Here is a 27,986-nt window from a genome sequence, read left to right on the forward strand (position 1 = left end):
GATTTTTAAAAAGGATAAAGTTTTGCATGGTCATGCTAGCTTCTGTCATCCCTTCCCTGGATCTTGGGGACCAGTACACTGACCTCAACTTGAAAGATGCCTTCTTCCATGTGGCAATCAATCAACCTCACAGGAAGTACTGTATTTTCTGGCGTATAAGACTACTTTTTAACCCAGGAAAATCTTCTCAAAAGTCGGGGGTCGTCTTATACGCCAGGTGTCGTCTTATAGGGCGGGTGCTGAAACTTCCGAGCCGGACTGGAGAATCTGCGGTCGCCGCATATGGTGGGGGGAGCTCAAAAACGGCTGCGGCCGCATCCCCGCCCAATGACGAGGTGAGGGGGCGCCTCACCGGGAAGGTGTAAGTGAAGGGCGGAGCAAGCTGCAGGCGTCCGGGACGCCCGGGATATGGAAAAAAGAGAGAGAGCGGCGCTGTGCCCAGAAAAACACGCCTCTTTCACCCGTCTGGCCCGCCCTTGTATCCTATTACCGTACCTCCTTCTCTGCCTCTCAGATCTCGCTCCTGAGGACTGCAGTGAAGCGGCGCAGGCGCGCATGTGCGAGATCTGAGAGGCAGAGAAGGAGGTAATAGGATACAAGGGCAGGCCAGACGGGTGAAAGAGGCGTGTTTGCACTACCGCTCTGATAGTCTTGGAGACAGGGAGGGCTGGGCAGGCAGGGAGAGCTGACCAATCCAAGCAGGCTTTGTATACAACAACCAGCCAATCGCCGGTAAGATACATCGCTTGCCGTGATTGGCTGGTTGTTGTATACTGGGTACCACATACAGTACAGCACCAGTATCTGTACCTGTTCATACAGTATAGCACCAGTACATACAGTACAGTATACAAATGTCCAACAGTCAAAACCCCATCATGGCTCCACCAGCAAGAAGAAAGAAATATGAAGCCAGTTTCAAACTTAAAGTTGTAAACTTTGCCATGGAACATAATAACTGCGCTGCTGCAAGACAATATGGAGTAACAGAAAAGATGGTTCGGGACTGGAAAGCAAATGAAAAAGCATTAAAGAGTATGCCAAGGGGTAAGTGTGCATTAAGAAGAGGCACTCCACATTGGCCAGAACTCGAAAAACATGTAGCAGACATGGTGAATGAGCATCGCCAAAACGGTTATGTAGTGACACGAAATAAAATACATTTGTTTGCACTTCAGTGGGCCAAATCTAACCCAGATCACAGCAACAGATTTAAGGCCACTGTATCCTGGTGTACTAGATTCATGGGAAGGCATAATATGGTACTGAGGCAAAAGATTGCCCCAAAATTACCTGCAGATCTTGATAGCAAAGTAAATAGTTTCCATCGATACATAATACAACAGCGCACTAAACATGGCTATGCGTTAAGTAGTATTGGAAATATGGATGAAACTCCAATGAATTTTGATATGGTTGGAAATAAAACTGTCCATCAAAAAGGTGAAAAAACAATTTTAATTAAAACAGGACATGAGAAGTCCAGTTTTACAGTGGTACTAGGATGCACAGCTGATGGCACCAAACTGAGACCAATGATTATTTTTAAAAGAAAAAACAATGCCGAAATTCAAGTTCCCTGTTGGTTGTTTTGTACATGTGAATGAAAAAGGCTGGATGGATGAAGAAGGGGTAAAGCTATGGCTTGATAATGTATGGAGCAGGCGACCAGGTGGACTTATTCAAAAATGTAGTCTACTGGTGTGGGATATGTTCAGGGCTCATTTAACTCCCAGCACCAAGCAAATGCTTGCAAGACTAAACACAGATGCGGCAGTTATTCCTGCAGGATTGACATCGTTGGTACAGCCACTGGATGTGTGCCTAAACAAGCCATTTAAAGATCGCATTCAAGAACAGTGGAATGAATGGATGGTTAGCGGCGAAAAGTCATTCACAAAAGGAGGAAACATGCGTGCTCCACAGTTGGATGTTTTGTGCAAGTTTGTCATAAAAGCCTGGAATGATATTGATGCAGAAACAGTAATCAAGTCTTTCAAGAAGTGTGGCATATCAAATTCATTAGATGGTATGGAGGACGACTACTTGTGGCAAGATGAAGAGGAAGCCGAAGCTGAGACCACACCATCTGATACGGAATTCGATCCATACGATGACTGCCTTACAAATGTATCACAAGATGTCATTGATGTACTTATGATATCAGATGACGAACAGGAGGATTTTGAAGGCTTTTAAAGGGAAACTGTCACGCCAGCAAAACCTGTAAAAATACCGTAGCTTGCAGTTATGATGGGCGTTGCTAACTCACCAGGGACTTGCCCGGCACTTGCTCTCTCTCTCTTGTTTGTTATCTTCCTCCTATCATCATCAGTTCCAGTTTGGTTGACAGCTTAGAAAACAAACAGCATGGCAGCTCCCATGGGTTTATTGTCTTATCCTTCCTTTCAGCTTTAGAGTGAATTAGGAAAAGTTTAATCCACTTGCACTGTTTTATGTTTACATGTTTGATGACAAACAGCCTTATGTTTATAAGTGACAGTTTTCCTGCTAAGTACCTGCATGTCATAAGCATTTGAATTAAAATTACCATATTGAAATCAAATCTGATGTTTTTTTAATTTTTTTTGGTGTGCGTTGGAAGAGGGGTAGTCTTATACGGCGAGTATATCCCAAACTCTATATTTTAACTGGAAAAGTTGGGGGTCGTCTTATACGCCCAGTCGTCTCATACGCCGGAAAATACGGTACCTCTGATTTCTGGTAAATCAAAATCATTACCAGTTCACTATACTACTTTTTGGCCTGTTAGCAGCTTCCAGGGTCTTTACAAAGGTCATGGCAGTAATAGCTGCATTCTTCTGAAGATCAGGAGTGCAGGTTTACCCTTACCTAGACAACTGGCTTGTCAAGGGCCAGACTGAACAGCAAGTACAGAGCAGTGTTGCCATGATCCAGTCAATGTTCAATGCTCTGGGACTGATAATCAACCCAGAAAAATCTGTCCTCACCCCAGTCCAGAGGATAGAATTTATTGGGGCTGTACTGGACTCCTTTCAAGCCAATGCCTTTCTTCCAGTGTCAGGTTTCAGGCAATTCAATTCTCATAGATTTGAAGCCTTGCCCAGTCACAATAGCACAAAACTGTTTGAGGGTTCTGGGTCACCTATGTGGTTCAGTATGCCAGACTACAACTCAGAACTCTGCAGGACTGCCTGGCATCAGTTGGACTCTGGTAAGAGTGCCCTCACTTCCCTAGATTGGTCGACAGATCCAGCTGGTGTACGTTCAGGTGTTCTGTTTGTGGATTACTTATTATACCTGAAGCACCAAGATTTGATGGGTAGTTCCATCAAAGTACATCTAGCTGCTATTTCAGTGTTCCATCCTAAAGTGAACAATCACTCTATTTTCTCCAATGACATGTCCATAAGGTTGTTTAAGGGCTTAGTCAAATTATAATCTCAAGTGCCAGACTGTTCCCCTATGGGATCTAAACTTTGTATTGTCAAGACCTGTTTGCTGCTGCTTCGGTCAATGAAGGTAGCATTTCTGGTGGTCAATCCATTGGCCAGAAAGTAGGAGAGCTGCAGGCATTAATTTCAGAACCTCCTTCTATGATCCTTTTTTAAGGACAAGGTTTGCCTGCACCCTCATCCAAAGTTCTTCCCTAAGATGGTTTCCTCTTTCACATCAACCAGGCAATTTATTTGCCTGTTTTCTGCCTGAGGCCATGTACAAAGAGAGGTCAGAAGAGCCTTGACATTTTACCTAGATAGAACCAGACGCTTCTTTAATCTTCCCAGTTGTTCATAGTAGTGGCTGACGAAGTAAGAAGTCAATCAATCTCCACCCAAATAATTTTTTCTTGGATTGCGTTCTATATAAGCATGTTATGATTTGGCTAATGTTGCACCACCCAACAGAGTCACAGCTCGTTCAACAAGGTCACAATTGATTTTGGCCTTTCTGGCACAAATTCCAATTGCAGACATTTGTAGAGCGGCAACCTGGACCTCAGTTCACATGTTTGCCTCCCACTCTGCTGTGCCTCAGGACTCCAGAGACTATGCTAGAGTGGATCAAGTGTTCTATAATCTTTTTTGAAATAGACTCTGATCCCACCTCCTGTTCTACAGCTAGTGAGTCACCAAGAGCGGAATCCATATGTACAATCACTTGAAGAGAAAAACAGTTACTAACCTGTTCCATAACGGCTGTTCTTTGAGATTTGTTGCATGTGTCCATTCCATGACCCACCCTCCTACCCTTCTACATCAGAGTTCTGGTCAGAAAGGGGGGTTGGGGGCGGCTCTACCTTTTAAACCTGCATGCAGTAGCGCCAGCAGCAGGGGAGCTTGAGCCCTCAATGGGTACAGCTGAGGGGAAAGGTTTCTGATGGCTGTGTGCTGAACACACAGACACCAGGAGTGGAATAGAAATGTGGTGCACATCTCTTAAGAACAACAGTTATGGAACAGGTTAGTAACTTTTTTTAATTTTGGGGAGTGATCCAGCAATAATTCCAGTAGCGTACAACCTTTGTGGCACTAAAAGCAGCATTATAACTTATCAGAAGTCTGAGAGTTACATTTAGTTTACATATATGTGCTATTTTTGAAGCACACTAATACTTTGAAGAGTTCAGGTGATTGAGGATCAGTGGGAATGTGGCCCTCCTTAACAAAAAGGTAACTTATTGATTACTTTATTTCTGAGATGGCCCATGTACATTATGCTAATGAAATGTAGGTTTGCGTTTGCAAGGTGACTGAAGTGTCTTGGTTTGTTACTAAATAAATGTGTACTTTAAAAAGAAAAGATGAAGGCTACACAGAAAATGGAAAGCCCCTTTTAGTTTAAGTACATAAGGCTTGATACTCATCCTAGCATCACCACATTCCTGCCTCTTCACCCGTGGCCTGGAAGTTCAGACTTCCCTTTGCATACAAATCATAGAGACTAAAGCCTTTATTTTGTAGTACCTGCCCTTTTTAAAGGGCATCCGAGTGAAACTAAGTAATCCTGCAATATTCTAGTGTTTGACTAGTGCTGATGGTGAAGCACTGTGGTCTTGGGAGTATTCTGTCTGACTCCTTTGTCAAAGGGCAGTTTTGGGGGAGCAGAAACCATGAAAACTGAAAGAGGGTTGTGTGGGACAACAGGAAGAGATGTGCAAAACCACCACGTTTTTAAAAATGGGTGGATGTGTTAGATGAAATCATAGTGACAAATAAAATGCTGATCCTTGAGGAACTGGAGGCCTTCAGGATTCCTTCACTGGCCTCTTAAGGATATTGAGAGGAAGCTTTATGGAAGAGAGAAAAAAGAACTGAAGGGATTGCTATATTGAGATATTCTATCAGTCCATTGCTTATCATGACAAAAGCTCAAGATACAAGTAATACAATAACTAACTTATACTTTACTGTTTTACCAAGAAGAATGGGAGAGTAGATCCCAAAAACATATGGCTTAGGAAGGTAAAGCAAATGCTAAAGGAAACCACATTGCTCCCCCAAAATGAACCCTATTATTAAAACAAGTGAAGACTTAAGAATTCTAGGACTTATTGTGCGCTACTCCAGAATTCTGAATGAAGTAGCAAAAGAGCAAGTGGGGTATCTAGCAGAACTATATTTTACACATCTGTTTGGAATGAATATACCTTTGTCAGACTTTGAGCCCTCGCCCTCTATTCACATACAGGCAGCAGAAGTACAAGCTTCCTCAAACTACTCCAGCCATGTGCTTCCAATCTGACCCATATGGCCCTCTATTCTCAATAGACCGTGCAACCTTTGGTCTTTCTGCTGGAACTGATAATTAGGTTGCAAGTTATGGTGGTGATTTTCTGATAGACATGTTCAAGAATTCGACTGATATCATCTTACTTAATACAGTGCACTGAATAGCTATGAGATGTAGATGGATTTTGGTCACTGCCAAAATGAACATAGCAGATGAGGAAACTAGCATGAGAGCTCTGGGGATTTCGTCTGGGCAGCAACAAATAAACACGTGTTGAGCCTCAAGGTTTGTCAATTTAGATAAGTGTGGATGTTTTTCTGAACCTATGAAGGGGTTACCCTTCCTCTAGTTGGTCCTCTTGTATGCTGCCTCCAGTGGCAATAAAATTTTTTCCCTTACTACTAAGATGACAGTTGTTTCAGAAAGAATACAGTCTTCAAGGGAAGGCTCCTCTCTACTTTCCTCAGGAGCAGCTGGACTCGGTATGAAGTCTTGCTGTGTCTCCACTAGGCCCTGTTTGCTTAACATTACATTTGGTAATCTCCTTTGATTAGACCCAGAAGATGATGTTCTTATGGGAAAAGTCACTTACTCTCTGAAAAGAGAGATCTCTTCTGCTTTGGAACTTCCCAGATAAAAATAGTTCAATCTGAGATACTTTTCAAGGCAAATCTTCACACTATAGCTAAAACTGAGCAACAGCTGGGCCCGGTGGAGACTTCGGGTGCTGCCCCATCCTATTATGATAACATTTTTAAGTGCCCATCACTGTGGCATCTGAGCTCACATGGTTTAAATTAAGATATTGGTGATTTTAATGAGAGAAAGTAGGAAGGAAGATGAGGGATCATTTGGGAGGTAGGGCTGAGTTTCACTTTTTTTCTTTAAAGATTCAAATAAGTCTTCATTTTGTGAGATGGGGCAGTTTCATATTTGCTTGTCCGCTTTTAATACAAATTTGAAATGTGCATTTACGTATTTGATTTGTACTGTGTGCAAACACAAATCAAGGAGTGATGGTTGTCTTCCTGCAAAGGATGTCTGTCACTTGGAGATACTGAAGCCTAAACAGAGATGGTTCTGTTTGCTGAGCAGCCCCTCCTTCTACTTCATTAGGCTCTATTTTGTCCTGTATCTCTGAGTGCACTAATGGGGCTGAAGGTGGAAATTACTCTTTTTCGATATTTCCTTTTTTGTGTGCAATTTTTACTGCTGGCAATATGTAAAGTTTAAGAAGCCTGGCTAAGAAGCCTGGGCTAACTGACCTTTTTACCCTTCTCTCTTTCCTAATGATAGACATTGTACAAAGTTGTACTGAAGTGTCTGCTCTGGGGAATTGGAGCAAATATATTAGGGCTCCAAAGAACTACATAGACTTGAGATTAAATTTGTTCTATACTCTGTGCTGGGCTGGGGAGGAACGGTATGTAGGTGGATTTGGAAAAAGGATCTTGAGTTCTGTTGTTAGCCTGACTTGAGAGAAACTGATTAGTTAGTCAGAGGTAATGGTAGACTTTTGAGGCTGTGTGCATAGCCTGTTTGTGGTTGAATGCTACCAAAGAATGTGACATGGAAGATCAATAGTAGCAATATGGGATAGTAGCTTACTCACATGTGGGAATGGAACTAGGGTGTCTTGTCCACTTTTCCTAAAGCTTCACTAAATTCTATTCTACATCAGTTTTTATACCCTCTCAGCACTGTAGGATCTGAGTGCTGTACAGTACTGTATCAAGCAACGTGACTAATATCCGTCACATGTGGGTTAAATGATGTTCAGTCTTGAGTGATTGGCCAAATAACTGTGTTAAATTATAAAACACACTTAAAAGAGAAATTAATTTTTTGTTAAAATCACTTGCTACAACAATGAGTTGAATAAGATGACTAATAATTAAATACCTGTGGCTTTATATGTGTACTGACTCTGTCCTCAGAAAGATTAAATAGACCCTCCCCAATTCTAATAATGCTAAATAAACATATATATGAGAGAGAGAGTTAGTTTATCCTTTATATATACGTTTATTGTTATAGCACTCATTGTAGTAACCTCATTTACAAATATTGTACTTTTGGTTTACTACAGTTTGCAATAACTTTTTGCAACCTGTTAAGAATATTTTTTATTAAATCTTAGTGAGATTTACAATGCTCAGTTGGGTTACTGGCATGCATCTCTTTATAATTCTTCTGGGTACAGAACATGAACAGAACAGCAATGGCAAGAAGGACTATGTCACTTCCAAAACTGATATCTGTCAGAGATAGTGATCGCCTGCCAACGGTTATTCATCCCCCAAAGGATTACGGACAGAAGTCATTCTTTCAGCATAATTCTAAGGCTTTTACTCTTCACTGTGTGTCTCGGCACTGGTTCTGCCTCACCCTCCATATGATTGCTTGGATAGACAAGTTTAGGTATTCCATGTCTTGGAGTGACAAGAGGTTAAAGATAGCTTTCAGAGATTTCCCCGTAAGCCTTATTTATCTCATGGCATGTAGTAAGGTAGTCAGACACCTTTTGCTCTGCCTTGGAAGCATATATACAGACCAAATAGCATCAAAGGACTCTGAAGACAAACTGTTTGGCAGCTATTTTATCCGGGGGATTCCCTAAAGTAGCTGTGAAGCCCAAGAAATGTGTGCTGTCCTCCATTCCTCCTAGATGGGACTTTCATTCTTCCTTTTGCAACAGGACAGATTTCTAGACCAAGCCTCCTTGATACCAGAGAGATTTCTACTGCAGAAGCAAGTGGAATAATTTAGAAGATGGAAGAAAATCACCTTAGACAAGTGGGTCTAAGAACAGTTCACAAGGAACACTTGCGTGAGCTGCTGAATATTAAAATAAATGTTCGAGCTTTGTCTACAATGGGAAACTGAATCGTTGCTGACACTTTTCAGCAATGTTTCTCCCTGAAGTAGCAAGGACAACTGCTTAAGTGCTAGTGTAGACGTAACTCTACTCTGTCTACTTAAAAGTTCCCTGAGAAGGATGGCCTTGAGATTAAAGGCCTGGAGTTGGAAGCAGTAGAGCCAAGTAAGATTCCTGGCTCTGCCACAGACTTCCTGTGTGAACTTGGGCAAGTCACCAACTTTTCTACTTCAGTTCCTCATCTGTAAAACAATGATAATACCTCACAGGAGTGTTGGACTTGTGTATTTTCTCATGCTCAGATAATGTAGTGATGAACACCACAGAAGAAGCTAAGAATAAATAAATTTAAATAGAAATATCACAAGAGTGGCACACCTTGGATATACACAAAGGCACTGCAGGATATATTTGACTCAAAGAAGCAATCAAATACTATTAGAGACCTGTCACCCAAGAAAGAAGGACAAGAAAGCTTGAAAATCTTCAGCATGCTCCAGTCCAACTCAGAAGTTCTAACTTCGCTAAGGGTTTATTGGCTAATTTGTGTGAGGATTAATCACTTCACTGGCAGAAAGCTCTTATGCTTCCAATGGTAGTGGTATTTGCAAGGAGTGTGCCACCACCTGCACTGCCTCAGTAATCTCTTAAAATCTGTCTACATTCAGCATCCTAGTGGCTCTTTTTATTATGTAGTTATCCTCTCTCTTTTAGGTGCTTATTTCACATCCCTTCATAAATTTTGTTGGCTGTGAAGGGGCTCTAGAATGGAAAACTTCTTGCTTACCTGATCATTTTCTTTTTTATATATTTCATACTCCGCAATCTGACCCACAATGGAGGATTAAGATTTTAACTAATTTCCTCAAATTGAAAGACTGTCAGGAAAGGGAGAAAACTGCTTAAAGTACCATGACTTATTTGTTGTGGTTAATATTCCAGAGGTCTACTCTAGCATTAAGCACTGTAGAGAACTCTGTATGGCCAAGCAGTTTCAGAACATGTATATTTAGTTTTCAGGCACAATCCTCAAATTTAGTAGGGGTTCAGCAGGAGGGATTTTCTATTCCCTTGGAGACAACTCTGCTAGTCTGAGCCTACTTTCTTATCTGTACTTGAGGGCTAAAGAAAGGAAATGAGAAAACTTCCCTCTCCCAAAACCATTTCTGTAAGAAAACTTCATTTAAGATTTCACTTCAACTAGATTTTTCTGCAGCAGTTGACATCACAAGCACTTAAAGAGCTCTAGTAAATGCTTTGTTCATCCAGGGCTATATTTGTAAGGAGAACTGCATGGCTTGTGGACGACTCTGACACCATCAACACCATCCTCCCTAAATACCTGGGTTCCCAGAACACCCAATAGCTTGATTTGAGCCCTAGGATCAGTTTAGCCTCTGATTTGTCTTTGTCTCTGTCTGAGGGATTGGAAACACCTACAAGATCTCTATCAAGCGTTCTTAAAACTACACTACCCACTTGCTGAAGTGAAGAAACAGATTGACAGAACCATAAGAATACCCAGAAGTCACCTACTCCAGGACAGGCCCAACAAAGAAAGTAACAGAACGCCACTAGCCGTCACCTTCAGCCCCCAACCAAAACCTCTCAAGTGCATCATCAAGGATCTACAACCTTTCCTGAAGGACGATCCCTCACTCTCACAGATCTTGGGAGACAAGCCAGTCCTTGCTTAGACAGCCCCCCTAACCTGAAGCAAATACTCACCAGCAACCACACACCACACAACAAAAACACTAACCCAGGAACCTATCCTTGCAACACAGCCCGTTGCCAACTCCGTCCGCATATCTATTCAAGGGACACCATCAGAGGACCTAATCACATCAACCACACCCTCAGAGGCTCGTTCACCTGCACATCTACCAACATGATATATGCTAGCATTGCCCTCTGCCATGTACATTGGCCAAACCGGACAGTCTCCATGCAAAAGAATAAATGGACACAAATCAGATGTCAAGAATTATAACATTCAAAAACCAGTTGGAGAACACTTCAATCTCCCTGGTCACTCAATTACAGACCTAAAAGTCGCAATACTCCAACAAAAAACCTTCAAAAACAGACTCCAACGAGAAACTGCAGAACTGGAATTAATTTGCAAACTGGACACCATTAAATTAGGCTTGAATAAAGACTGGGAATGGATAGGTCATTACACAAAGTAAAAATGATTTCCCCATGCTAAATTCCCCCCTACTGTTACTCACACCGTCTTGTCAACTGTTTGAAATGGGCCATCCTGATTATGACTAGGAAAGTTTTTTTTTTTCTCCTGATAATAGCCCACCTTAATTGATTAGTCTCCTTAGAGCTGGTATGGCAACATCCATTTTTTCATGTTCTCTGTATGTATATACATCTTCCTACTGTATTTTGCACTCTGTGCATCTGATGAAGTGGGGTTTAGCCCACGAAAGCTTATGCCCAAATAAATGTGTTAGTCTCTAAGTTGCAACATGTAGTCCTCGGTCTTTTTCCTCCAACTAGTGTTTATCTAAGTCAAACTGGTCAGTTAGCTCATGGCATGGAGCGAACAAACAGGCGCAGCTCACTCATTGTCATCAATGGAAGCCGCAACCTCAGCGTTTTCCCTGGCTTCTGCTCTCAGACTCCGCATAATCCTGCCACTGTTCCTCTTCGCTGTTACCGGGATCCCTGTCCCCTCTTCAGCCGCTACCCCGACTGCGCTTCCCAATAGCCTGCCCCTTCCCGTCGCTGTTGGGAGCCGCCCAAGGAGCTGGCAGTGCCCCTCGCCGGGACTGCAGGAAGTTTCCTGCTGTAGGCAGAACAGACTCTGGAGTTCGTGGCTCCTCGCCGAGCAGCTGCTGGGGCGGAGAGAGCCCGGCGCTGGCGGCGATCCGGGCTGGGAGCGTTCTCCTCCCCCGAGCTGGGCCTCCTGGCGCAGCGTCCCCGCCCCGGGGAGGAGCCGGGAGATCAGGGTGCCAGAGCCGCGCTGGCCCGCTCAGACCCCACACCTTGGCCGCTGCTGCGCTGGGTGCGGATCGCGCGGGAAGAGCAGAGGTGGGTCGGGCCGGGGCGCCCCACAGCCCGCGGGGCGTTGGGGGCAGACGGGCGGTGGGCTAGGTCTGCCTCCCCTGCTGCCCCGGCGAGAGCGGAGTGCGGGCTGGGGCCGGCGCCGGGGGCACTGCTCCCAGCTGCATGCCGGCAGGGCAAGGGACCCTTGCGCGGTGTCGGGCGGGGGCCGGCTTGCAGGGCCCTTCTCTCCCGGGGCTGGCCGCCATAGGTGCAGTTGGTTGTGGCTCCGTGTCGGTGCGCTAGGGCGCAGGAGGGGGTGAGAGCCACCCAGCCAGCCTCCCTTTCTGCTCCGCTCCTCTCCGCCTCCCGGAGCGCGGTGTTGGCTGGGCCTGAGCATCCCGCGAGCACGGGTCGCCTTATGTAACCTGGCTGTGTGAACGGCAGGCCCTGGGGGCTCCCGGAGCGCCGCGGTTCATTGTTTGCAGAAGTGGATCTCATCGAGCAGGATGTTTGCCTAGTAGAGGCTGGTGTTCTTGCGCTCAGATTCATAGTGATGGTTAAATTTGTGCTAGTCTTCAGGTTGCACGGGATTTTCCATCAGCTTATTTGTACTTCAGACCTTTCGTGCACCAGGAGGGCTCAGCCTCTGCCAGCTGAAGCTTTTTGTTTTCCAGTGTCATAAAAGGAGTACTTGGCAGGCTGGACAGTTGGCATAGATCACCCTCGGACTGAAACAACAAAATACTGCAGGGAGAGCAAACTGGGAATTAGATAACTGGTTATATTCTACAGAGGGTTCTCTAGCTCCTAAAAGAGAGATCTGGAATCCTATAAAATGCAATATAAAACAGTACACACATAGTCAGGTTAGCCTGCAACCCTGTTTTTACATTATGTCTATCAGTTCAATATTCCATATAGTTTCAAGCAAGAATAAGACCCCGAAAACTTGTTGCACAAGGACACAATCTCATTCACTGATTTGTAGAAACTTGACTCACACACACAAAATTTGATATATAAAGGGAAAATATTAGCTTTGACTAAATTAAACTTGTCCACACAACACATATTTGAGAGCTCTTAGTAACAGAGCAACATCAGAAAAAATGTGAACTCTGGGGTGGAAAAAGATTCAAAAGCATCCATAGGTAGAGGATTGTCTTTCTCCTTTTTTTTCAGGAGGAACGTGAATAAGCCTGGTACGTGAATTTAAAATAAATAATCTCAGACAAGGGGATATTTGCTTTTAAATTATATTTATTCCTTTACTTTAAACATTGTATTGTATTGTCTCTAGATTTTTTTTATCAGTGACAGTATAAGAGATTTTAAAAAGATTGCTAGCAGAATTTTGGTTGTAAACTTTTAAGATTAGCTGTAGATCACTTTGTCTTTAGACTGTATTTACAAGACATGAAATTGTCAAATTTAAAAAAATAATCTGCCTGTGTTAATCCTAGCTAGCCATTGCATTCAATGTTTTTGTTTGTTTACAAAATAATATTTTGCTGAATAAAATATTGAGACATTTCTATTTTAGTGTTTGGGGTGAAAATATTGCATAGGTCAATTGCATTCATAGAGTCCTAGAATGTCAGGGTTGGAAGGGACCTCAGGAGGTCATCTAGTCCAACCCCCTGCTCAAAGCAGAACCAATCTCCAGACAGATTTTTGCCCCAGATCTCTAAATGACCCCCTCAAGGATTGAACTTACAACCCTATGTTTAGCAAGCCAATGCTCAAACCACTGAGCTATCCCTCCAGTAACCTGTAATTTTACTGTGATACACCAAGTTTTTCTCTTGAAGATTTAGGTCTGATTGATAAAATTGCTTTTATTTTCTTAAAGAATGCAGTGGTTGTCTGCAGGATCTGTTACTGGATCCAAACCAAGTTATCAATTAATACAAATTTTATTTACTGTCATTTTTTTTAAAGTAAGGAAACTCTTGTTCTGAAATTTGTATATTAAAATATTCTGTTGCAACGCCACTCCGTTGGTCCGTTCACTACCTTGTTAATTAATAGATTAGAGAGACAAGGAGGGTGAGGTAATTTTTTTTATTGGGCCATCTTCTGTTGGTGAAAGAGGCAAGCTTACATAGAGCTCTTGGGTCTAGGAGAGGTACTACATGTGGGCATGTCTACGCTACAGAATTAAGTTGACTTAAGTTAGGTTGATATACAGCTACTGCAGTAATTAAATTGGCTCTTTGTGTCCACGCTACGCTCTTTCTGTCAGTGGTGCGCATCCTCACCAGGAGTGCTTGTACCCATTTAAGTGGGGCACTAACAGCCGGAGCCCCAGAGCAGTGGGGCTCTGGGCGGTAACAAGCAATGTAAGTAACGCAGTGTCTACACACACCCTAATTACATCGACTTAAGCACTACACTGCTCACAGAGATGGAGTTATTAAGTCAGTATAGTGGGTGAGTTACATCGGCGGAAGGGACGTTTTAGTGTAGATGCTTACACAGTTTGGTCGACGTAAGGCAGCTTACGTGTAGTGTAGACAAGGCCTCAGTGTCATATCTAACTACAAGGATGGAACAGAAAAGGAGTTAACACGTGTTGCAAGAAATGATTCATGTGAAGTGTGCAATTAACATCTCTAGAGTCATAGGACAAAGGAGGGTTAGTGGGTTACAGGTAGTTGTACAGAGCCATAAATCCAATGTCTTAAGTTCATGGTTTTTGGTGTCTAGCTGAGTTATGAATACAAGTTCAGCTTTTGAAGGTGTTATGCAGGTTTCCTTTGAGGCTAAGGACTTGAGAGATCAGGTATGGAGTGATTTTTCATAAAACAATGTTCACACTTGGGTGATAATGGTGTTTATATCTCATCATTTTTCTGTGTGAATTCATTTGAGAGCATAGTGACTGTCTCATTTCACTCACATGGTGGTTGTTGGAGCATTTAGTGTACTGAATGAGGTACGCCACTGACAAAATGGGAATTTTCTTAATGTTTTGTATGAATGTTATGGTGCCTCAGTTTCCTTTGTGTGTTGCACAAGTATCTAGGTAGTGGGACAACGGTGTGTGATCATTGCAGAGGCCCTAGAGAGCAGGTGTAACTGCACTCTAACTGCCTGGGCCCAGACAATGACCAGACAGTCTGTATCCTGGCAACTGATGGCCGGGGCTGATCCTCTGTAAGAAGCCAGCTGGCTGCAATGCATAGGAAAACAAAGAGAGAGGTGGAGGCCAGGTGACCAGTTTGCTGGGAAAGAGACAAAGGATGGAGGTGGGGCAACTGGGCATGACTGAGACGCTGCTAGATGCTGATCAATCTCCTGGTTGGGACTCGGGACGGGAGGAGCCTAGGGGTCTGGGTCTCCCCAAGATGGACTTTGCTGAATCTTTCTGCTTTCTCTGCTAACAAGATCTGTTCTGCGCTGTATTCCAGACAACTAATAAACCTTCTGGTTTACATCACTGGCTGAGAGTCACTGCTGACTGTGGAAGTTGAGGTGCATGGCCTCTTTGGAGGCACGTAAGGCTTCCCCAGGTCTCCTGTTCAGGTGGGCTCACTGTGGGGAGCTCACAGCATCAGGTCAGACCCAGAAGGTGCTGAAGCCAAGGAGGCTTGTCCTAGTGAGAGTGTGCCCTGAGGCGTCGTCTCACTATAAGAGGGTCCTGTCTGAACATCATTCAGAGTTAGGGTTGCCAGGTTTTCGACCAGAACGCCCGATCAAAAAGAGAGCTTGGCAGCTCCGGTCAGCACTGCTGACCGGGCCGTTAAAAGTCTGGTCGGCGGTACAGCAGGACTAAGGCAGGCTTCCTGCCTGCCCTGGCTCTGTGCACTCCCTGGAAGCGGCCGGCATGTGCGGCCCCTAGGCGCAAAAGCGATCAGGGAAGCTCCGTGTAGCACTGGCTCCACTGCTCCCATTGCTCGGGAACCGCAGCCAATTGGAGCTTCGGGAGTGGCGCCTGCAGGCATGGGTAGCATGCACTGTGCAGAGCCACCTGATCGCCCCTGTGTCTAGGAGTCGGACACGCTGGCCGCTTCCAGGAGCAGCCCAGAGCCAGGTCAGGCAGGGAGCCTGCCTTAGCCCCGCAATGCCACCCACCCGGAGCAGCCTGAGGTAAGTGCCACCCAGCCGCAGTCTGTACCCCAACCCCCCTGCCCTAGGTCGGAACCCCCTCCCGCACCTTAATTTCCTCCCAGACCCCACTCCTGCACCCCAACCCTGAGCCCCCTTCCAGAGCTCGCACCCTAATGCCCTTTGCCAACCTCCACCTGCACCCCTACCCCAGCCTCCTCCTGCACCCAGATTCCCTCCCAGAGCCCGCACCCCCTCCCTCACTCCAACCCCCTGCCCCAGTCCTGAGCCCCCTCCCCCACTCCAAACCCTTGGGTCCCAGCCCTGAGCCTCCTCCTGCACCCCAAACCCCTCATTGCCGGCCCCACCCCAGAACCCACATTCCCATCTAGAGCCTGCACCCCCTCCCACACCTCAACCCTCTGCCCCAGCCCTGAGCCCACTCCTGCACTCCAAACCCCTTGGCCCCAGCCTGGAGCCCAATCCTGCACCCCAAATGCCTCATCCCCAGTTCCACCCCACAGCCTGCACCCCCAGCCGGAACTGTCACCCCCAGCCCGGCGCCCCCTCCCACACCCTGAACCCCTCATTTCTGGCCCTACCCCGGAGTCCGCACCCCCAACTGGAGCCCTCACTTGCTCCCGCACTCCTGCCCCAGTGAAAGTGAGTGAGGATGGGGGAGAGCGAGCGACGGAGGGAGGGGGGCTGGAGTGAGTGTGGGCGAGGCCTCAGAGAAGGGGCAGGGCAGGAGTGGGGCTTCAGGGCAGGGGGTGGGGCAAGTATGTTCGGTTTTGTGCAATTAGAAAGTTGGCAACACTATTCAGAGTGGTTTCAGAGCGCTGAACCTGTGCACCCATGGCAGTGTTGTGATAGGCATGTGTAGGACCCAGGAATGTTGAAAGGTGTGTTGTGTGGGGTATTGATCATTGTAGCAGTAGAGATATGTCTGGCGGTTTTGTATCTGTTCTGGCAGGATCTGGTGCCTCTTTGAGTTGGGGTGTCCTGCTCCGTGGGGAGCTTGCTTCTGATGATGAGCTTGGTGAAGTTTGCCAGAAGAGGGAGTTCAGGAAAGATTTCTATCAGGATGTGATCCCCATTGAGTATGGATTGCAACTGTTTAATGATACCCTGTATGGGTTTCGCTGTGGGGTTGTAGATGAGAACTAGGGATGTGCAATGGAGGGAGTTCAGGCAGATTCTCTCAGGGTATTTGCGTGGTCTGTTTCATGGTGCGATCTACTTCTCTGGTGGAGTGCCATTATTTGATGAAGGAAGTTTTAAGTGTGTTAAAGTGTGTATTCTGGACTTCCTAAATTAATCTTTCTAAATGGCTGTGTATTTCAAGCCTTGTGTACAATTTTCAATAATTAAATGGAATCCTTGTTTTACAAATACCCAGAATATAAACACTGGAATTTAGAATCAACTTGAGAGCTTTGTCCCCTTCTAAAATCCCAAGAATCCTCTAGCTGAGGTGTATTTATCCTACTTAGGTTCTGTTTTCTGTGCTGTGTGGCTTGCTATGTGTCACTGTTATGAATGTGAGGGACGTGGTTTTATTGGTAAGTACTTTATCAACATTTGCATTTATTCCTTTTCTGCAGATGGCTCAGTGTGTGACTAAGGTGGAATTGTCGATATCCTGTGAGAATCTCATTGACAAAGATGTTGGTTCAAAATCTGACCCTCTGTGTGTCTTACTTCAAAATGTGGGAGGTGATCAATGGGCAGAGGTAAAAAGTAGTCTATAATCTCCAGTTTTGCATTATCATACAGAAATATGTATTTTCAGAACATGACCTAACAGTAAATATTTGCACTTGTTATTCTTCCTAGTAATTGCGTAATTTGCTTAATTAAATGCTGCAAATATTTGCAAATTAATATTTGGTCAAAAATTTTGTGACTTTGAAAGTTCATGTCTCTCAAGTGTGATAAAGTAAGAATCGTTTGCTTATTAACTTGGAGAAACAACAGGAATGTTTGTTTTTCTGTTAGGATGTGCCATGTGCTGCTGCTTTTCCCCTGTGAGGTGGGCAATCAGCACATAGTACAGCGTTTCTCTAATGCGGCCACCAGGGGCTTTTCTTGGGGCCACAGCCTCCTGGGTTGTGATGGGGGAGGGAAGAGGGAGCAGTGGCCCCTCCCCTTCAGTGCTCCTAGAAAGATGCACAGCCGTGATGTTGGTTGCTGGGGCTTCCAGCAGGAGTTGGGCCCTGCCCCCCTCTGGAGACAGCTGGGGCACGATGCTGGAGGAACAGGCAGTCGGTGAGTTCCCACCTTTCCAGGGGTGGTGGGGCTCAGGCTTTTAGCTTCAGCCCGGGGGGTGACGGAGAGGCAGGATCTGGCTTCAGGCTCCGGCCACGTGGCTTTGGGTTCCGTCCCCTGCGGGGCTTCAGGCTCCAACCCCCTGCTGCCAAACCACCATTCCCGTTGTCCCTGGCCCCTGCTGCCTCCCCTAATCCCCCATCCAGGGCTTAATTTGTCCCCAGACTTGTGGGGCTGAGTAAGTCTGCTGTGAAAAGTGATACTTGTATGTTTGTTAATATCACTTTTCACAGCAGACTTAGCAGCTTGCAATAAATAAATTACAGTGATATGGATATGCATATTTATTTGTTTTCCTAAAGCTAATTAAATATTTTAGGAAAAAATGTGAGCAAGAGTTGGTGACTGCACTTTGAGGCCACCAAATAATTTGTCCATAGTATGTCAGTGGCTTTTTTCCTCAGTTTCAGATTATCTCTAAGCCAAATTTAGTGGCCATTATAGGGAGAAAGAGTCCTGTGGCACCTTATAGACTAATAGACGTATTGGAGCATTAGCTTTTGTGGGTGAATACCCACTTCGTCAGTTTCAGAGTAACAGCCGTGTTAGATGTGTCATAAGGTCTATAAGGTGCCACAGGACTCTTTGTCGCTTTTTACAGATCCAGATTAACATGGCTAGCCCTCTGATAATTGATTATATAGTTTCTTTATTAACATTCGGGGAGTACAAAGTTGCAGAGCTGTCAGCAGGCTCTGTGGCAGTGGCTAGATTTAGCAGCCTGGATCCTTAGATATGGTGCATATAAAGGCCAGTGAAGAAGTGTTTGGGGGTGAGGGATATAAAGAGTTTTGTGGCAAGTGTGGTTAATATGTTTATATATAGTGATCATCTCCATCTCTTTCTTTGCATAGTTGGATCGAACTGAAAAGATAAAGAACTGCCAGAAGCCTGAATTCTCCAAGAAGCTGCTCGTTGATTATTACTTTGAGAAAGTGCAGAAGCTGAAGTTTGGTGTATATGATATCGATAACAAGTCCTATGACTTAAATGATGATGATTACCTTGGAGGGGTTGAGTGTACACTGGGACAGGTACTTGCAGAAATTTCTTCTCTAATGTTCTGCAAAGTTGTGATATATGTAGGTTTAAATCTGAAAACAGGAGAAACTTAGGTGTCAGAAGCTTTGGCATACTTGAGGTGAAAGAATTTAATCCTTTCAACTGATCTTATATAGGCCATGTCTACATTATGGGTGCTATAGTGGCACAGCTACAGCAATGTGGCTATGCTGCTGTAGCACAGTCGTGTAGACGTTTCCGAAAGTAACAAAAGGGGGTTTTCTGTTGCTGTAGGTAATCCACCTAGCAGCAGTAGATAGATGACTACCTTCTGTCCACCTAGCTCCATCTACACCAGGCTTAGGTCAGCATAGCTAAGTCATTCCAGGGTGTGCGTTTTTCAGCCGTAGCTATGTCAACTTAATTTAAAGTAGGGCAGGCCTTAGAAAAAGAGTGTGTGCCACTAGCTTAAGTCTGAAGTGGCTTGGAGTTCTCTCAGCCATTGTATTTTAAAAGAGTACCCTCTGAAATACAGTATTTCTTTCATTCCATTTAGAATGGTACTGAGTGGATCTCTGACTCCTAGGGCTGGCTCTGCTGCAGTCACTATATTTAGGCTTGGTCTGTGCTTAAAAGTTAGGTTGACATAGCTGTGTTGGTCAGGGCTATGATCAAGCTATGCCAGCCTAACCTCCAGCGTAGATGCAGCTATTTTGACAGGAATGCTCTCATCAATGTAGCTGCTGTTGTTTGGGAAGGTGGTATTCCTACACTAGTCCCCTAAACTGTCTTCCATCCATGTAGATTGCGTCTACACTACAGGTTTATGCTGGCATTGCTATGCTGACATAGCTATGTCAGTATAGTCTCCCTAGTGTAGACATAGCTTTGGCATCTAAAGTACCTTTAGGATCTTTCACAGGGTCTGCAGCAGAGTTCTTTCTATTGATGTAGGATCTTTTGGCAAGCAGAGTGGATAAAAAATTATTTTAAAAAGTCCATTTTAATTTAAATTACATACATTTTCTTTCTAAAAATAAGCCTACTTAAAATTAAATATGAAATTATAACAATCTGTATTAAGGCCTGACTTTACTATAATGTGTTAAAATAATTTAAATTTAAAAATTAATGTTCAAGAAGTACATGTTTGCTGCTGCAAAGGGCGTGCAGAGGAACTATTTCGCTAAAGGGTCCGAGTACTTATTCTCTCACCCGCAGTCCTGCTCACTTGTTGTGGTGGCAGTAAACGAGAGAGAGAGAGAGAGAGGGACAACAGGGCCCAACTCCCAAGTCGAAAGACTCCAAAAAGATGGACCTCTTTGGCTGGAAGGTCTACTTGACCAGAGGGATCCAGCTGAGGATTGCTCACCAGCAAGCAATCCTCATCAGATACAATTTTAATTCGTGGGAATCCATGATGAAATTCAAGGAGCTTGTGCCAGCAGATTCTAGAGCCGAGTTTGCAGCGATAGTGGATGAGGGCAAGGTGGTGGCACGGACCTCTTTACAGTCCTCACTGGATGCTGTGGACTTGGCCACGCGGACCATGTCCTCTGGTATAGCCATGAGAAGGAGCTCCTGGCTCCAGGCATCTGGTCTTCCTCCTGAAGTCCAACAAACTATTCAGGACCTGCCCTTTGATAGCATGGGCCTATTTGTGGAGCAAACATACTCCAGGCTTCACAGCCTAAAAGATTTGCGGGTGACGCTGAAATCGTTGCGCATGCATACCCCTGCCACCCAGCGGAAACATTTTAAGTGACAGCCCCTACAGCGTTTCTAACCCTCCGGCCCAGGCATGACTTCTCCAGGAAGCAGGATAGGAATGGCAGGTGCAAGCCTCCCCATCCTCCGCCGGGCCAAGGCTTGACAAGACCATCGTCAGGCTCTAAGCAAGCCTTTTGAAGGCACGCCTGGGGGCGACACACCAGCCTGCACACTGGATCCTTCTCCCCGTTTTCTCAACCATCTGTCCCACTTCTATTGTGCTTGGGCACAGATTCAGATAGCTGGGTCCTTTGCATGGTGGAAATGAGATATTCTCTCCAATTCTGCCCTTCTCCTCTCTCCCAGTCCCCTTCCCCATTCCTCTTCAGGGACCCTTCTCACAAGCATCTCATGCAGGAGATCCAAATGCTCCTCGCCACAGGAGCTAAGGGGCAAGGGATTCTGTTCCTATTATTTCCTAATCCCCAAAGCTAATGGGGGTCTCAGACCCATCCTTCACCTGCGAGGCCCCAACAGTTTAATGAGAAAGTTGAGGTTCTGCATGGTCTCTCTAAGCATGATTATTCCCTCTCTGGAAGAAAGAGACTGGTACACCGCCCTCAACCTCAAGCACGCGTATTTCCACATCTCTATAATTCCTGCCCACAGATGGTTCCTCAGGTTTGTGGTCAATCACAGTCATTACCAATTTACAGTCCTCCCCTTTGGCCTGTGAACAGCCTCACGAGTGTTCACCAAGTGCATGTCGGTCATAGCCACCCTCCTACACCGGAGGCAGGTGCAGGTTTACCCGTACCTCAACGACTGGCTGCTCAGGGGGCATTCCAGGGACGAAGTGGAGTGACAAGTCAGCTTCGTAAGTTCCACCTTCGACAGGTTGGGTTTGCTGCTCAACAAGCACAAATCAACCCTTAACCCAACTGTAGCGAGGTGACGACTCACCGGTGCGGTGCCTCCTGCTGGTCATCCAGGGAATTAGCTCTCCAGCTCCGGAGCGCCCTCTGCAGGCCGGCTGATTTCTTGCTTGTCGCTGGCCCTCATGTCCCTCCTGGACCCCTTGCCTTTGCCTTGTGGTGCTGCCGCCTGGCAGTGTCCCCACACTTTGGGTGTCCCCTCCCAGGGGAACCCCCAACTCTCTATATCCACCTTGCCTCAGTGGCTACTGCCAGTCACCACCTAACCTTCGCTCACTGGGGCAGACTGCAGTCTGTAATCCACTCATCATTGGCAAGGGGGGTTTGGACCTGCTGCCTTTGCCTACCCTGGTCTGCACCTCTGCAACCCCAGTACTCTTCCTGGCTTTTACCAAGGCCTGCAGCCCGGGGGTTTTCCAGCCTGGAGCTCCCCAGCTCCTCTGGCCTTTCCCCAGCCCTGCTCCACTCTAGGTACCCTGCTGTGCTCCCAAGCAGCCAGGCCCAACTCAATCCACAGCTAGAGAGAGAGACTGTGTGCGAGCTCCTGGCTCACAGCCCTTTTATAGGGCTAGCTGTGGCCTGATTGGGGCGTGGCCTCAGCTGTGGCTGTTTCCCCAATCAGCCTAGCCATTCCTCCCTGCCCCGGCCCTCTCCAAGGGCTGGCTCTTAACCCCTTCTTAGCTGGAGCGGGGTGACCGTCCCGCTACACTGACACACAGAATAGATTTTATCGGAGCAGTGTTGGACTCAGGCCAGGCTAGGCCATCCCTGCCAGAGGCTCGCTTTTGGTGAATGACAGACATCATACAAAGCCTCAGGCGGTACCCTACTACCACAACAAGGGGTTGCTTGAGGCTTCTTGGCCACATGGCAGCATGTACGTATGTGGTACAGCACGTGAGACTCAAGCCCCTCCAAGCTTGGCTGGCATCCACCTACTGTCCGGGGCGCAACAGCCTGGACAAGGTGGTCACCCGCCTGGTGCTGATTCTCGAATCCGTCCACTGGTGGCTCAACCCACAGGAGGTGTGCAAGGGAGTCCCCTTCAACAAACCTCAGCCCTTTCTGTCCCTCTTGACAGATGCATCAGCGTTGGGATGGGGCGCTGACCTGGGAGAACTCCAGACCCAAGGTCTCTGGTTGCAGGACGAGCTTTCACTCCACATCAATGTCAAGGAGTTGAGAGTGGTCCGACTGGCGTGTCAAGCCTTCCAGGCCCAATTGCAAGGGAAGTGTGTGGGGATCATGACAGACAACACAATTGCTATGTTTTGCATAAACAGGCAGGGTGCTCGTTCTTCTCCCCTATGTCGGGAAGCCCTTAAGCTGTGGGATTTCTGCATAGCCCACTCCATTCACCTGGAAGCACTTTACCTCCCAGTTTCTCAGAATGAGTTGGCGGATTACCTCAGCAGGTCCTTCCACAATCACGAGTGGTCTATCCGCCCGGATGTGGTGCACAACGTTTTCCAAAGGTGGGGAGTTCTCCAAATCGACCTGCTCACCACGAAGAGCAACAGAAAGGGCCCCTGATTCTGTTCCTTCTGGAATCTCAGCCTGGGCTTTCTAGGGGATGCATTTCTCCTTCCTTGGACAGACCATCTGTTGTACATGTTCCCACCGGTTCTGCTCATCCCCAGTGTTCAGCGCAAGATCTGCAGGGACAAGGCGGTAGTCATACTGGTAGCACTGGCTTGGCCTAGCCAGCGCTGGTACACCATGCTCCCGGAGCTGTCAGTGGACACCCCAATCACATTGCCCCTGGTCCCGGACCTGATCACCCAAGACCACAGTCGTCTTCATCATCCCAACCTCGAGTCTCTGAACCTCACTGCTTGAAAGCTTCATGGCTAAACCCAATGGAGCTCATGTGCTCTGAGCCAGTTAGAGAGGTCCTATTAGGAAGCAGGAAACCCTCCACCAGAGCTACCTACCTGGCCAATTGGAAAAGGTTTGCAATCTGGTGTTCTAAGGTCGCGCTCCTCTGATGCAGGCTCCCATACCGCTTATCCTAGACTACCTACTGCATTTAAAACAGCAGGGCCTCTTGGAATCATCTCTGGCAGCCATCTTCGCCTTCCACCCAGGAATGGCAAGCCGTTCTGTCTTCACCAACACAATGGTCAGACCCGAAAGATCTGGACAAGCTATACCCGCAGATTAAGCAACCTATCCCAGCATGGGATCTCAACCTGGTCCTTTCCAGACTAATGGGGCCCCCATTTGAACCCCTGGCGACTTGTTCACTGCTCTACCTGTCATGGAAGATGACATTCCTAGTTGCCATTACGTCAGCAAGGAGAGTGTCGGAGCTTAAAGCCCTAACCTCTGACCCTCCTTACACTATTTTCTATAAGGACAAGGTGCAGCGTAGGTCTCACCCAGCCTTTCTCCCAAAGGTTGTGTCCCAATTCCACGCCAATCAGGACATTTTTCTACCTATCTTTTACCCAAAGCCTCACGTGGATAGTCGAGAAGAAAGGCTACACTCCCTGGACGTTCGAGCGCTGGCCTTTTACATTGAATGTACAAAGCCGTTCCATAAGTCAAACCAACTGTTTGTGGCAATTGCAGACTGGATGAAGGGCCTTTCGGTCTCATCACAGAGGATTTCATCATGGATCATGTCTTGTATCCAGGCATGATATGAAATGGCAAAAGTACCAGCCCCTGAACTAACGGCACGTTACAGAAGAACGCAGGCCTCCTCGGCAGCATTCCTGGCCCAGGTCCCGATCCAGGAGATAAGCAGGGTGGCATCGTGGTCCTCGGCTCACACTTTCACCTCTCATTACACTGTTACCCAGAGATGATGCAGCATTTGGCAGAGCGGTGCTCCAGTCAGCAATTCCATGAACTCCAATCCCACCTTCTGGCAAGGGCTTGGGAGTCACCTAATTGGAATCAACATGAGCAAACACTCGAAGAAGAAAAAATGGTTACCTACCTTTCATAACTGTTGTTCTTCGAGATGTGTTGCTCATGTCCATTACAAACCCATCCGTCTCCCCTCTGTCGGAGTATCCAGCAAGAAGGGACTGAAGAGGCAGCAGATGGGCAGGGACCTATATTCACCGCTATGAAGGCGCCACTCCAGGGGGCCCCACAGCTGACCTGACGGGTGCTGCTAGGGGAAAAACCTTCCGATGACTGTGCATGTGGCACGCACACACCTAATTGGAATGGACGTGAGCAACACATCTCGAAGAACAACAGTTATGAGAAGGTGAGTAACTGTTTTTTCGATTTACTAAGTATATTTCGTTTGCTTCATAAATCAGTTAGTTTTAAGTGCAAAACGTGTTTTGATAAACTTCCTTTTTTCTTATGTATCCAGCACATTTAAGGTAGTTTTATTTGACTAATAATTTCAAAATGCTGTTTTTTCACATTTTAATTGAATTCCAATTTCTGTCCAAATACAGCTTGACACAAAACGCAAGTAAAAAATTAATCATCTACTAAATAAGAAATGTGTTGTTCACCAATTTCTAACATGATATAAATATATTAAAATTAAGAATCTGAATAAATGTGTCTAGATATACTGTATCCCCCTGATTAGCAAAAATAATTACCATCAGATTTGGCGGAAAGGCTATGTGTAGTTCTGTATCAGCATGTTTTAATGGTACCAACCAATGAGAATCAGCCTTTTTTTAGGAAAATAACTACAAAGCACAAACGCAAAACAAGATTAAAATTGATTATTTAAATCATGATTAGAATCCGTGATTTAAATCGCTTAGATTTTAATCAATCTACCCTGCCTGCAACAGAGACACAGCAGTTCTGGTGCCTTTCTGACGCTCCCTCTACAATGTGACATCCTGGTTGGCCAACTCTCCCTAAAGCCAAGTGGAAGAGCTGTTCTGAAACATTAGTATCAGTTGTTTGTAACTTGCTCAGGTGTGTTCTTTGATATTGAAACTTCCCAGCCCAAAGCTGGTTTCTTTTAAAGAGTTTGAGCAAAATGTGTTCAGCTTTTCTTTACATGCAAACAAGAAATTATTTTTTTTTTGGCAGGGTTTGTGATAGCGTCTGTCTGTAACATGATAACTTTTGAACGCTGACTGTGATCTGTTCAAAATTTCAGGGAATGTTGTAGGTTTCAGTGGGCAGAACCTGATTGATTTTTGGGGGGGGAAAATAGAAGGGGGAAAATGGGGATCACATGGAGCCTCTGGCATCTGTTTAGCAGAGCCACACCTTCAACTGGTTAGCATCTTCCAGCATAACAATACCTCTATCTCAGCTCCGTTCATCCTCCCAATAGAGTACAGCATGTTGCCATCTTGAATGACTTTTCTTTCTGCCTACAAGATGAGAAGAAATAAGGCGGGGAAGGGGAGCCCACAGGGCATCTGGCAGAGAAGATCTTGGAATGAGGGTTTCGCACATAGTCCTTGGTATGGGGAAAGCATAGAGCCACTGCCAATGGAGGGAAATGGGGGATGCACAGAGCCTGGTGTGCAGGGAGAGGAGCAGTTACAGGGCGTCCCTGGATTAGAGGGCGGATGGGAGAGTGGCGCACTAGAAGCTTGTGGGGAGAATGGAGGGATTTAAGAACTTCTAGATGTGTGCAGTGAGCCCACCCTATAGAACCTGCAAAGTGTGCGAACCCCTAGTTTATATTTAAATAACTTGAATGGGCGCAGTTTAAAAAATGAAGCTTATTGTGAGGTTAGCCCTCAATGAAGAGTCTCTCTTTCTTAGGGCTGGTCTACGCTGCAAAGTTATAGTGGTATAGCTACGTCTCTCAGGCGTGAAAAATAGACACTCCTGAGATAGTTAAATCAACCTAATACCCAGAATAGGTTAGATAAATGTCTATTAGGGATGGTCTAGGCAGTATTTGGTCCTGCCGTGCGGGCAGGGGACTGGACTCGATGACCTCTCGAGGTCCCTTCCAGTCCTAGAATCTATGAATCTATGAATAGACAGTTCTACCGCCTCTTGGGGAGGTGGATTTCCTACAGCGACAGAAGAACCCCTCTCATCACTGCAGTGTCTATATTGAAGCACTTCAGTAGCGCAGCTAAGGTGTTTTAAGGTTAGACATAGCCTGAGATGCTTAGTTATGTATTTGCATATGTACAGTACGTGAGTTTCAATGCACATTTTAATTGCGTTAATGGTCTTCACTCTCTCTGCTGGCAGAGAAGAGTTTACATTTAGTGTCTTGTTTAAAGATGACCAATCATGGAAGGGGGTACGTTGAAAGCTGGGCTTTTGCCTAAAGAAAGTTTTAAAGTTATTATAGTACAGTCTTCTGCATTTTTTTTAAATTAGAAATTCATGTTCTGTCTGACTGGAAAACTAGTGAAATGATTACATCTGAAGAGGAGATGAGATTTTAAGTCAGACTGTGAAAAACTATTTTTTAATTTTTTTTTAACACCTATTTAGCTTCGGTGATTACCACTTTGAAGAGAGGAGATCTTTAATTAAAAATCCAAACACTCCTGCTCTTTCCTTTAAAGTGTGAGCGCTAACAGTGTACATGTTCTGTGACCCCCAACATGTCCTCTAGCAAAACCAGGGGAGAAGATACTCCTAATTTTTTCTTAGGTACAGAACAAGCAGAAAAAAATCTTAAAACCCCAAACAAACAACTCCTTTCAGGTTTTCTTTGTTATAATAAAGCAAAAATAAAGGTCACAAGTCCAATATTTTTAGTAGGGCTGTCAAGCGATTAAAAAAATGAATCGCGATTAATTGCGCTGTTAAATAAATGGTATTCAATATTTTAAAAATATTTTTGGATGTTTTTTACATTTTCAAATATATTGGTTTCAATTACAGCACAGAATACAGTGTACAGTGCTCACTTTATATTTATTTTTTATTACAAATATTTGCACTGTAAAAAAACAAAAGAAATAGTATTTTTCAATTCACCTAACACAAGTACTGTAGTGCAATCTCTTTATCATGAAAGTTGAACTTACAAATGTAGAATTATATACAAAAAATAAAACAATGTAAAACTTTAGAGCCTACACGTCCACTCAGTCCAACTTCAGCCAATCACTCAGACAAACAAGTTTGGTTACAATTTGCAGGAGATAATGCTGCCTGCTTCTTGTTTACAATGTCACCTGAAAGTGAGAACAGGCTTTCCCATGGCACTGTTGTACCTGACGTCACAAGATATTACGTGCCAGATGTGCTAAATATTCATATGTCCCTTTATGCTTCAACCACCATTCCAGTGGACATGCATCCATGCTGATGACTGGTTCTGCTCGGTAACGATCCAAAGCAGAGTGGACTGACGCATGTTCATTTTCATCATCTGAGTCAGATACCACCAGCAGTGGGTTGATTTTCTTTTTGGGGTTCAGGTTCTGTAATTTCCACATCCG

At 45.4% G+C, this 27,986-nt stretch overlaps 1 protein-coding gene across 5 annotated transcripts in view; it reads left to right on the forward strand.

Moving 5' to 3' along the window:
• Window positions 1-27,986, forward strand: part of CPNE1 (copine 1) — an 89,581-nt gene that overhangs the window by 31,549 nt on the left and 30,046 nt on the right. For 4 of the 5 annotated variants that reach the window (XM_054045509.1, XM_054045505.1, XM_054045506.1 and 1 more), the window contains 2 exons: window positions 17,248-17,376; window positions 18,826-19,005. In XM_054045509.1, coding sequence (XP_053901484.1) covers window positions 17,248-17,376; window positions 18,826-19,005 — 309 coding nt within the window. Of the gene's footprint in view, window positions 1-11,539; window positions 11,639-17,247; window positions 17,377-18,825; window positions 19,006-27,986 lie in introns of those variants that run through there. The other variant, XM_054045507.1, reaches the window with a different exon arrangement.

The sequence above is a fragment of the Malaclemys terrapin genome, chromosome 12 (genome assembly GCF_027887155.1).
Source record: "Malaclemys terrapin pileata isolate rMalTer1 chromosome 12, rMalTer1.hap1, whole genome shotgun sequence".
NCBI classification, from domain to species: Eukaryota; Metazoa; Chordata; order Testudines; family Emydidae; genus Malaclemys; species Malaclemys terrapin.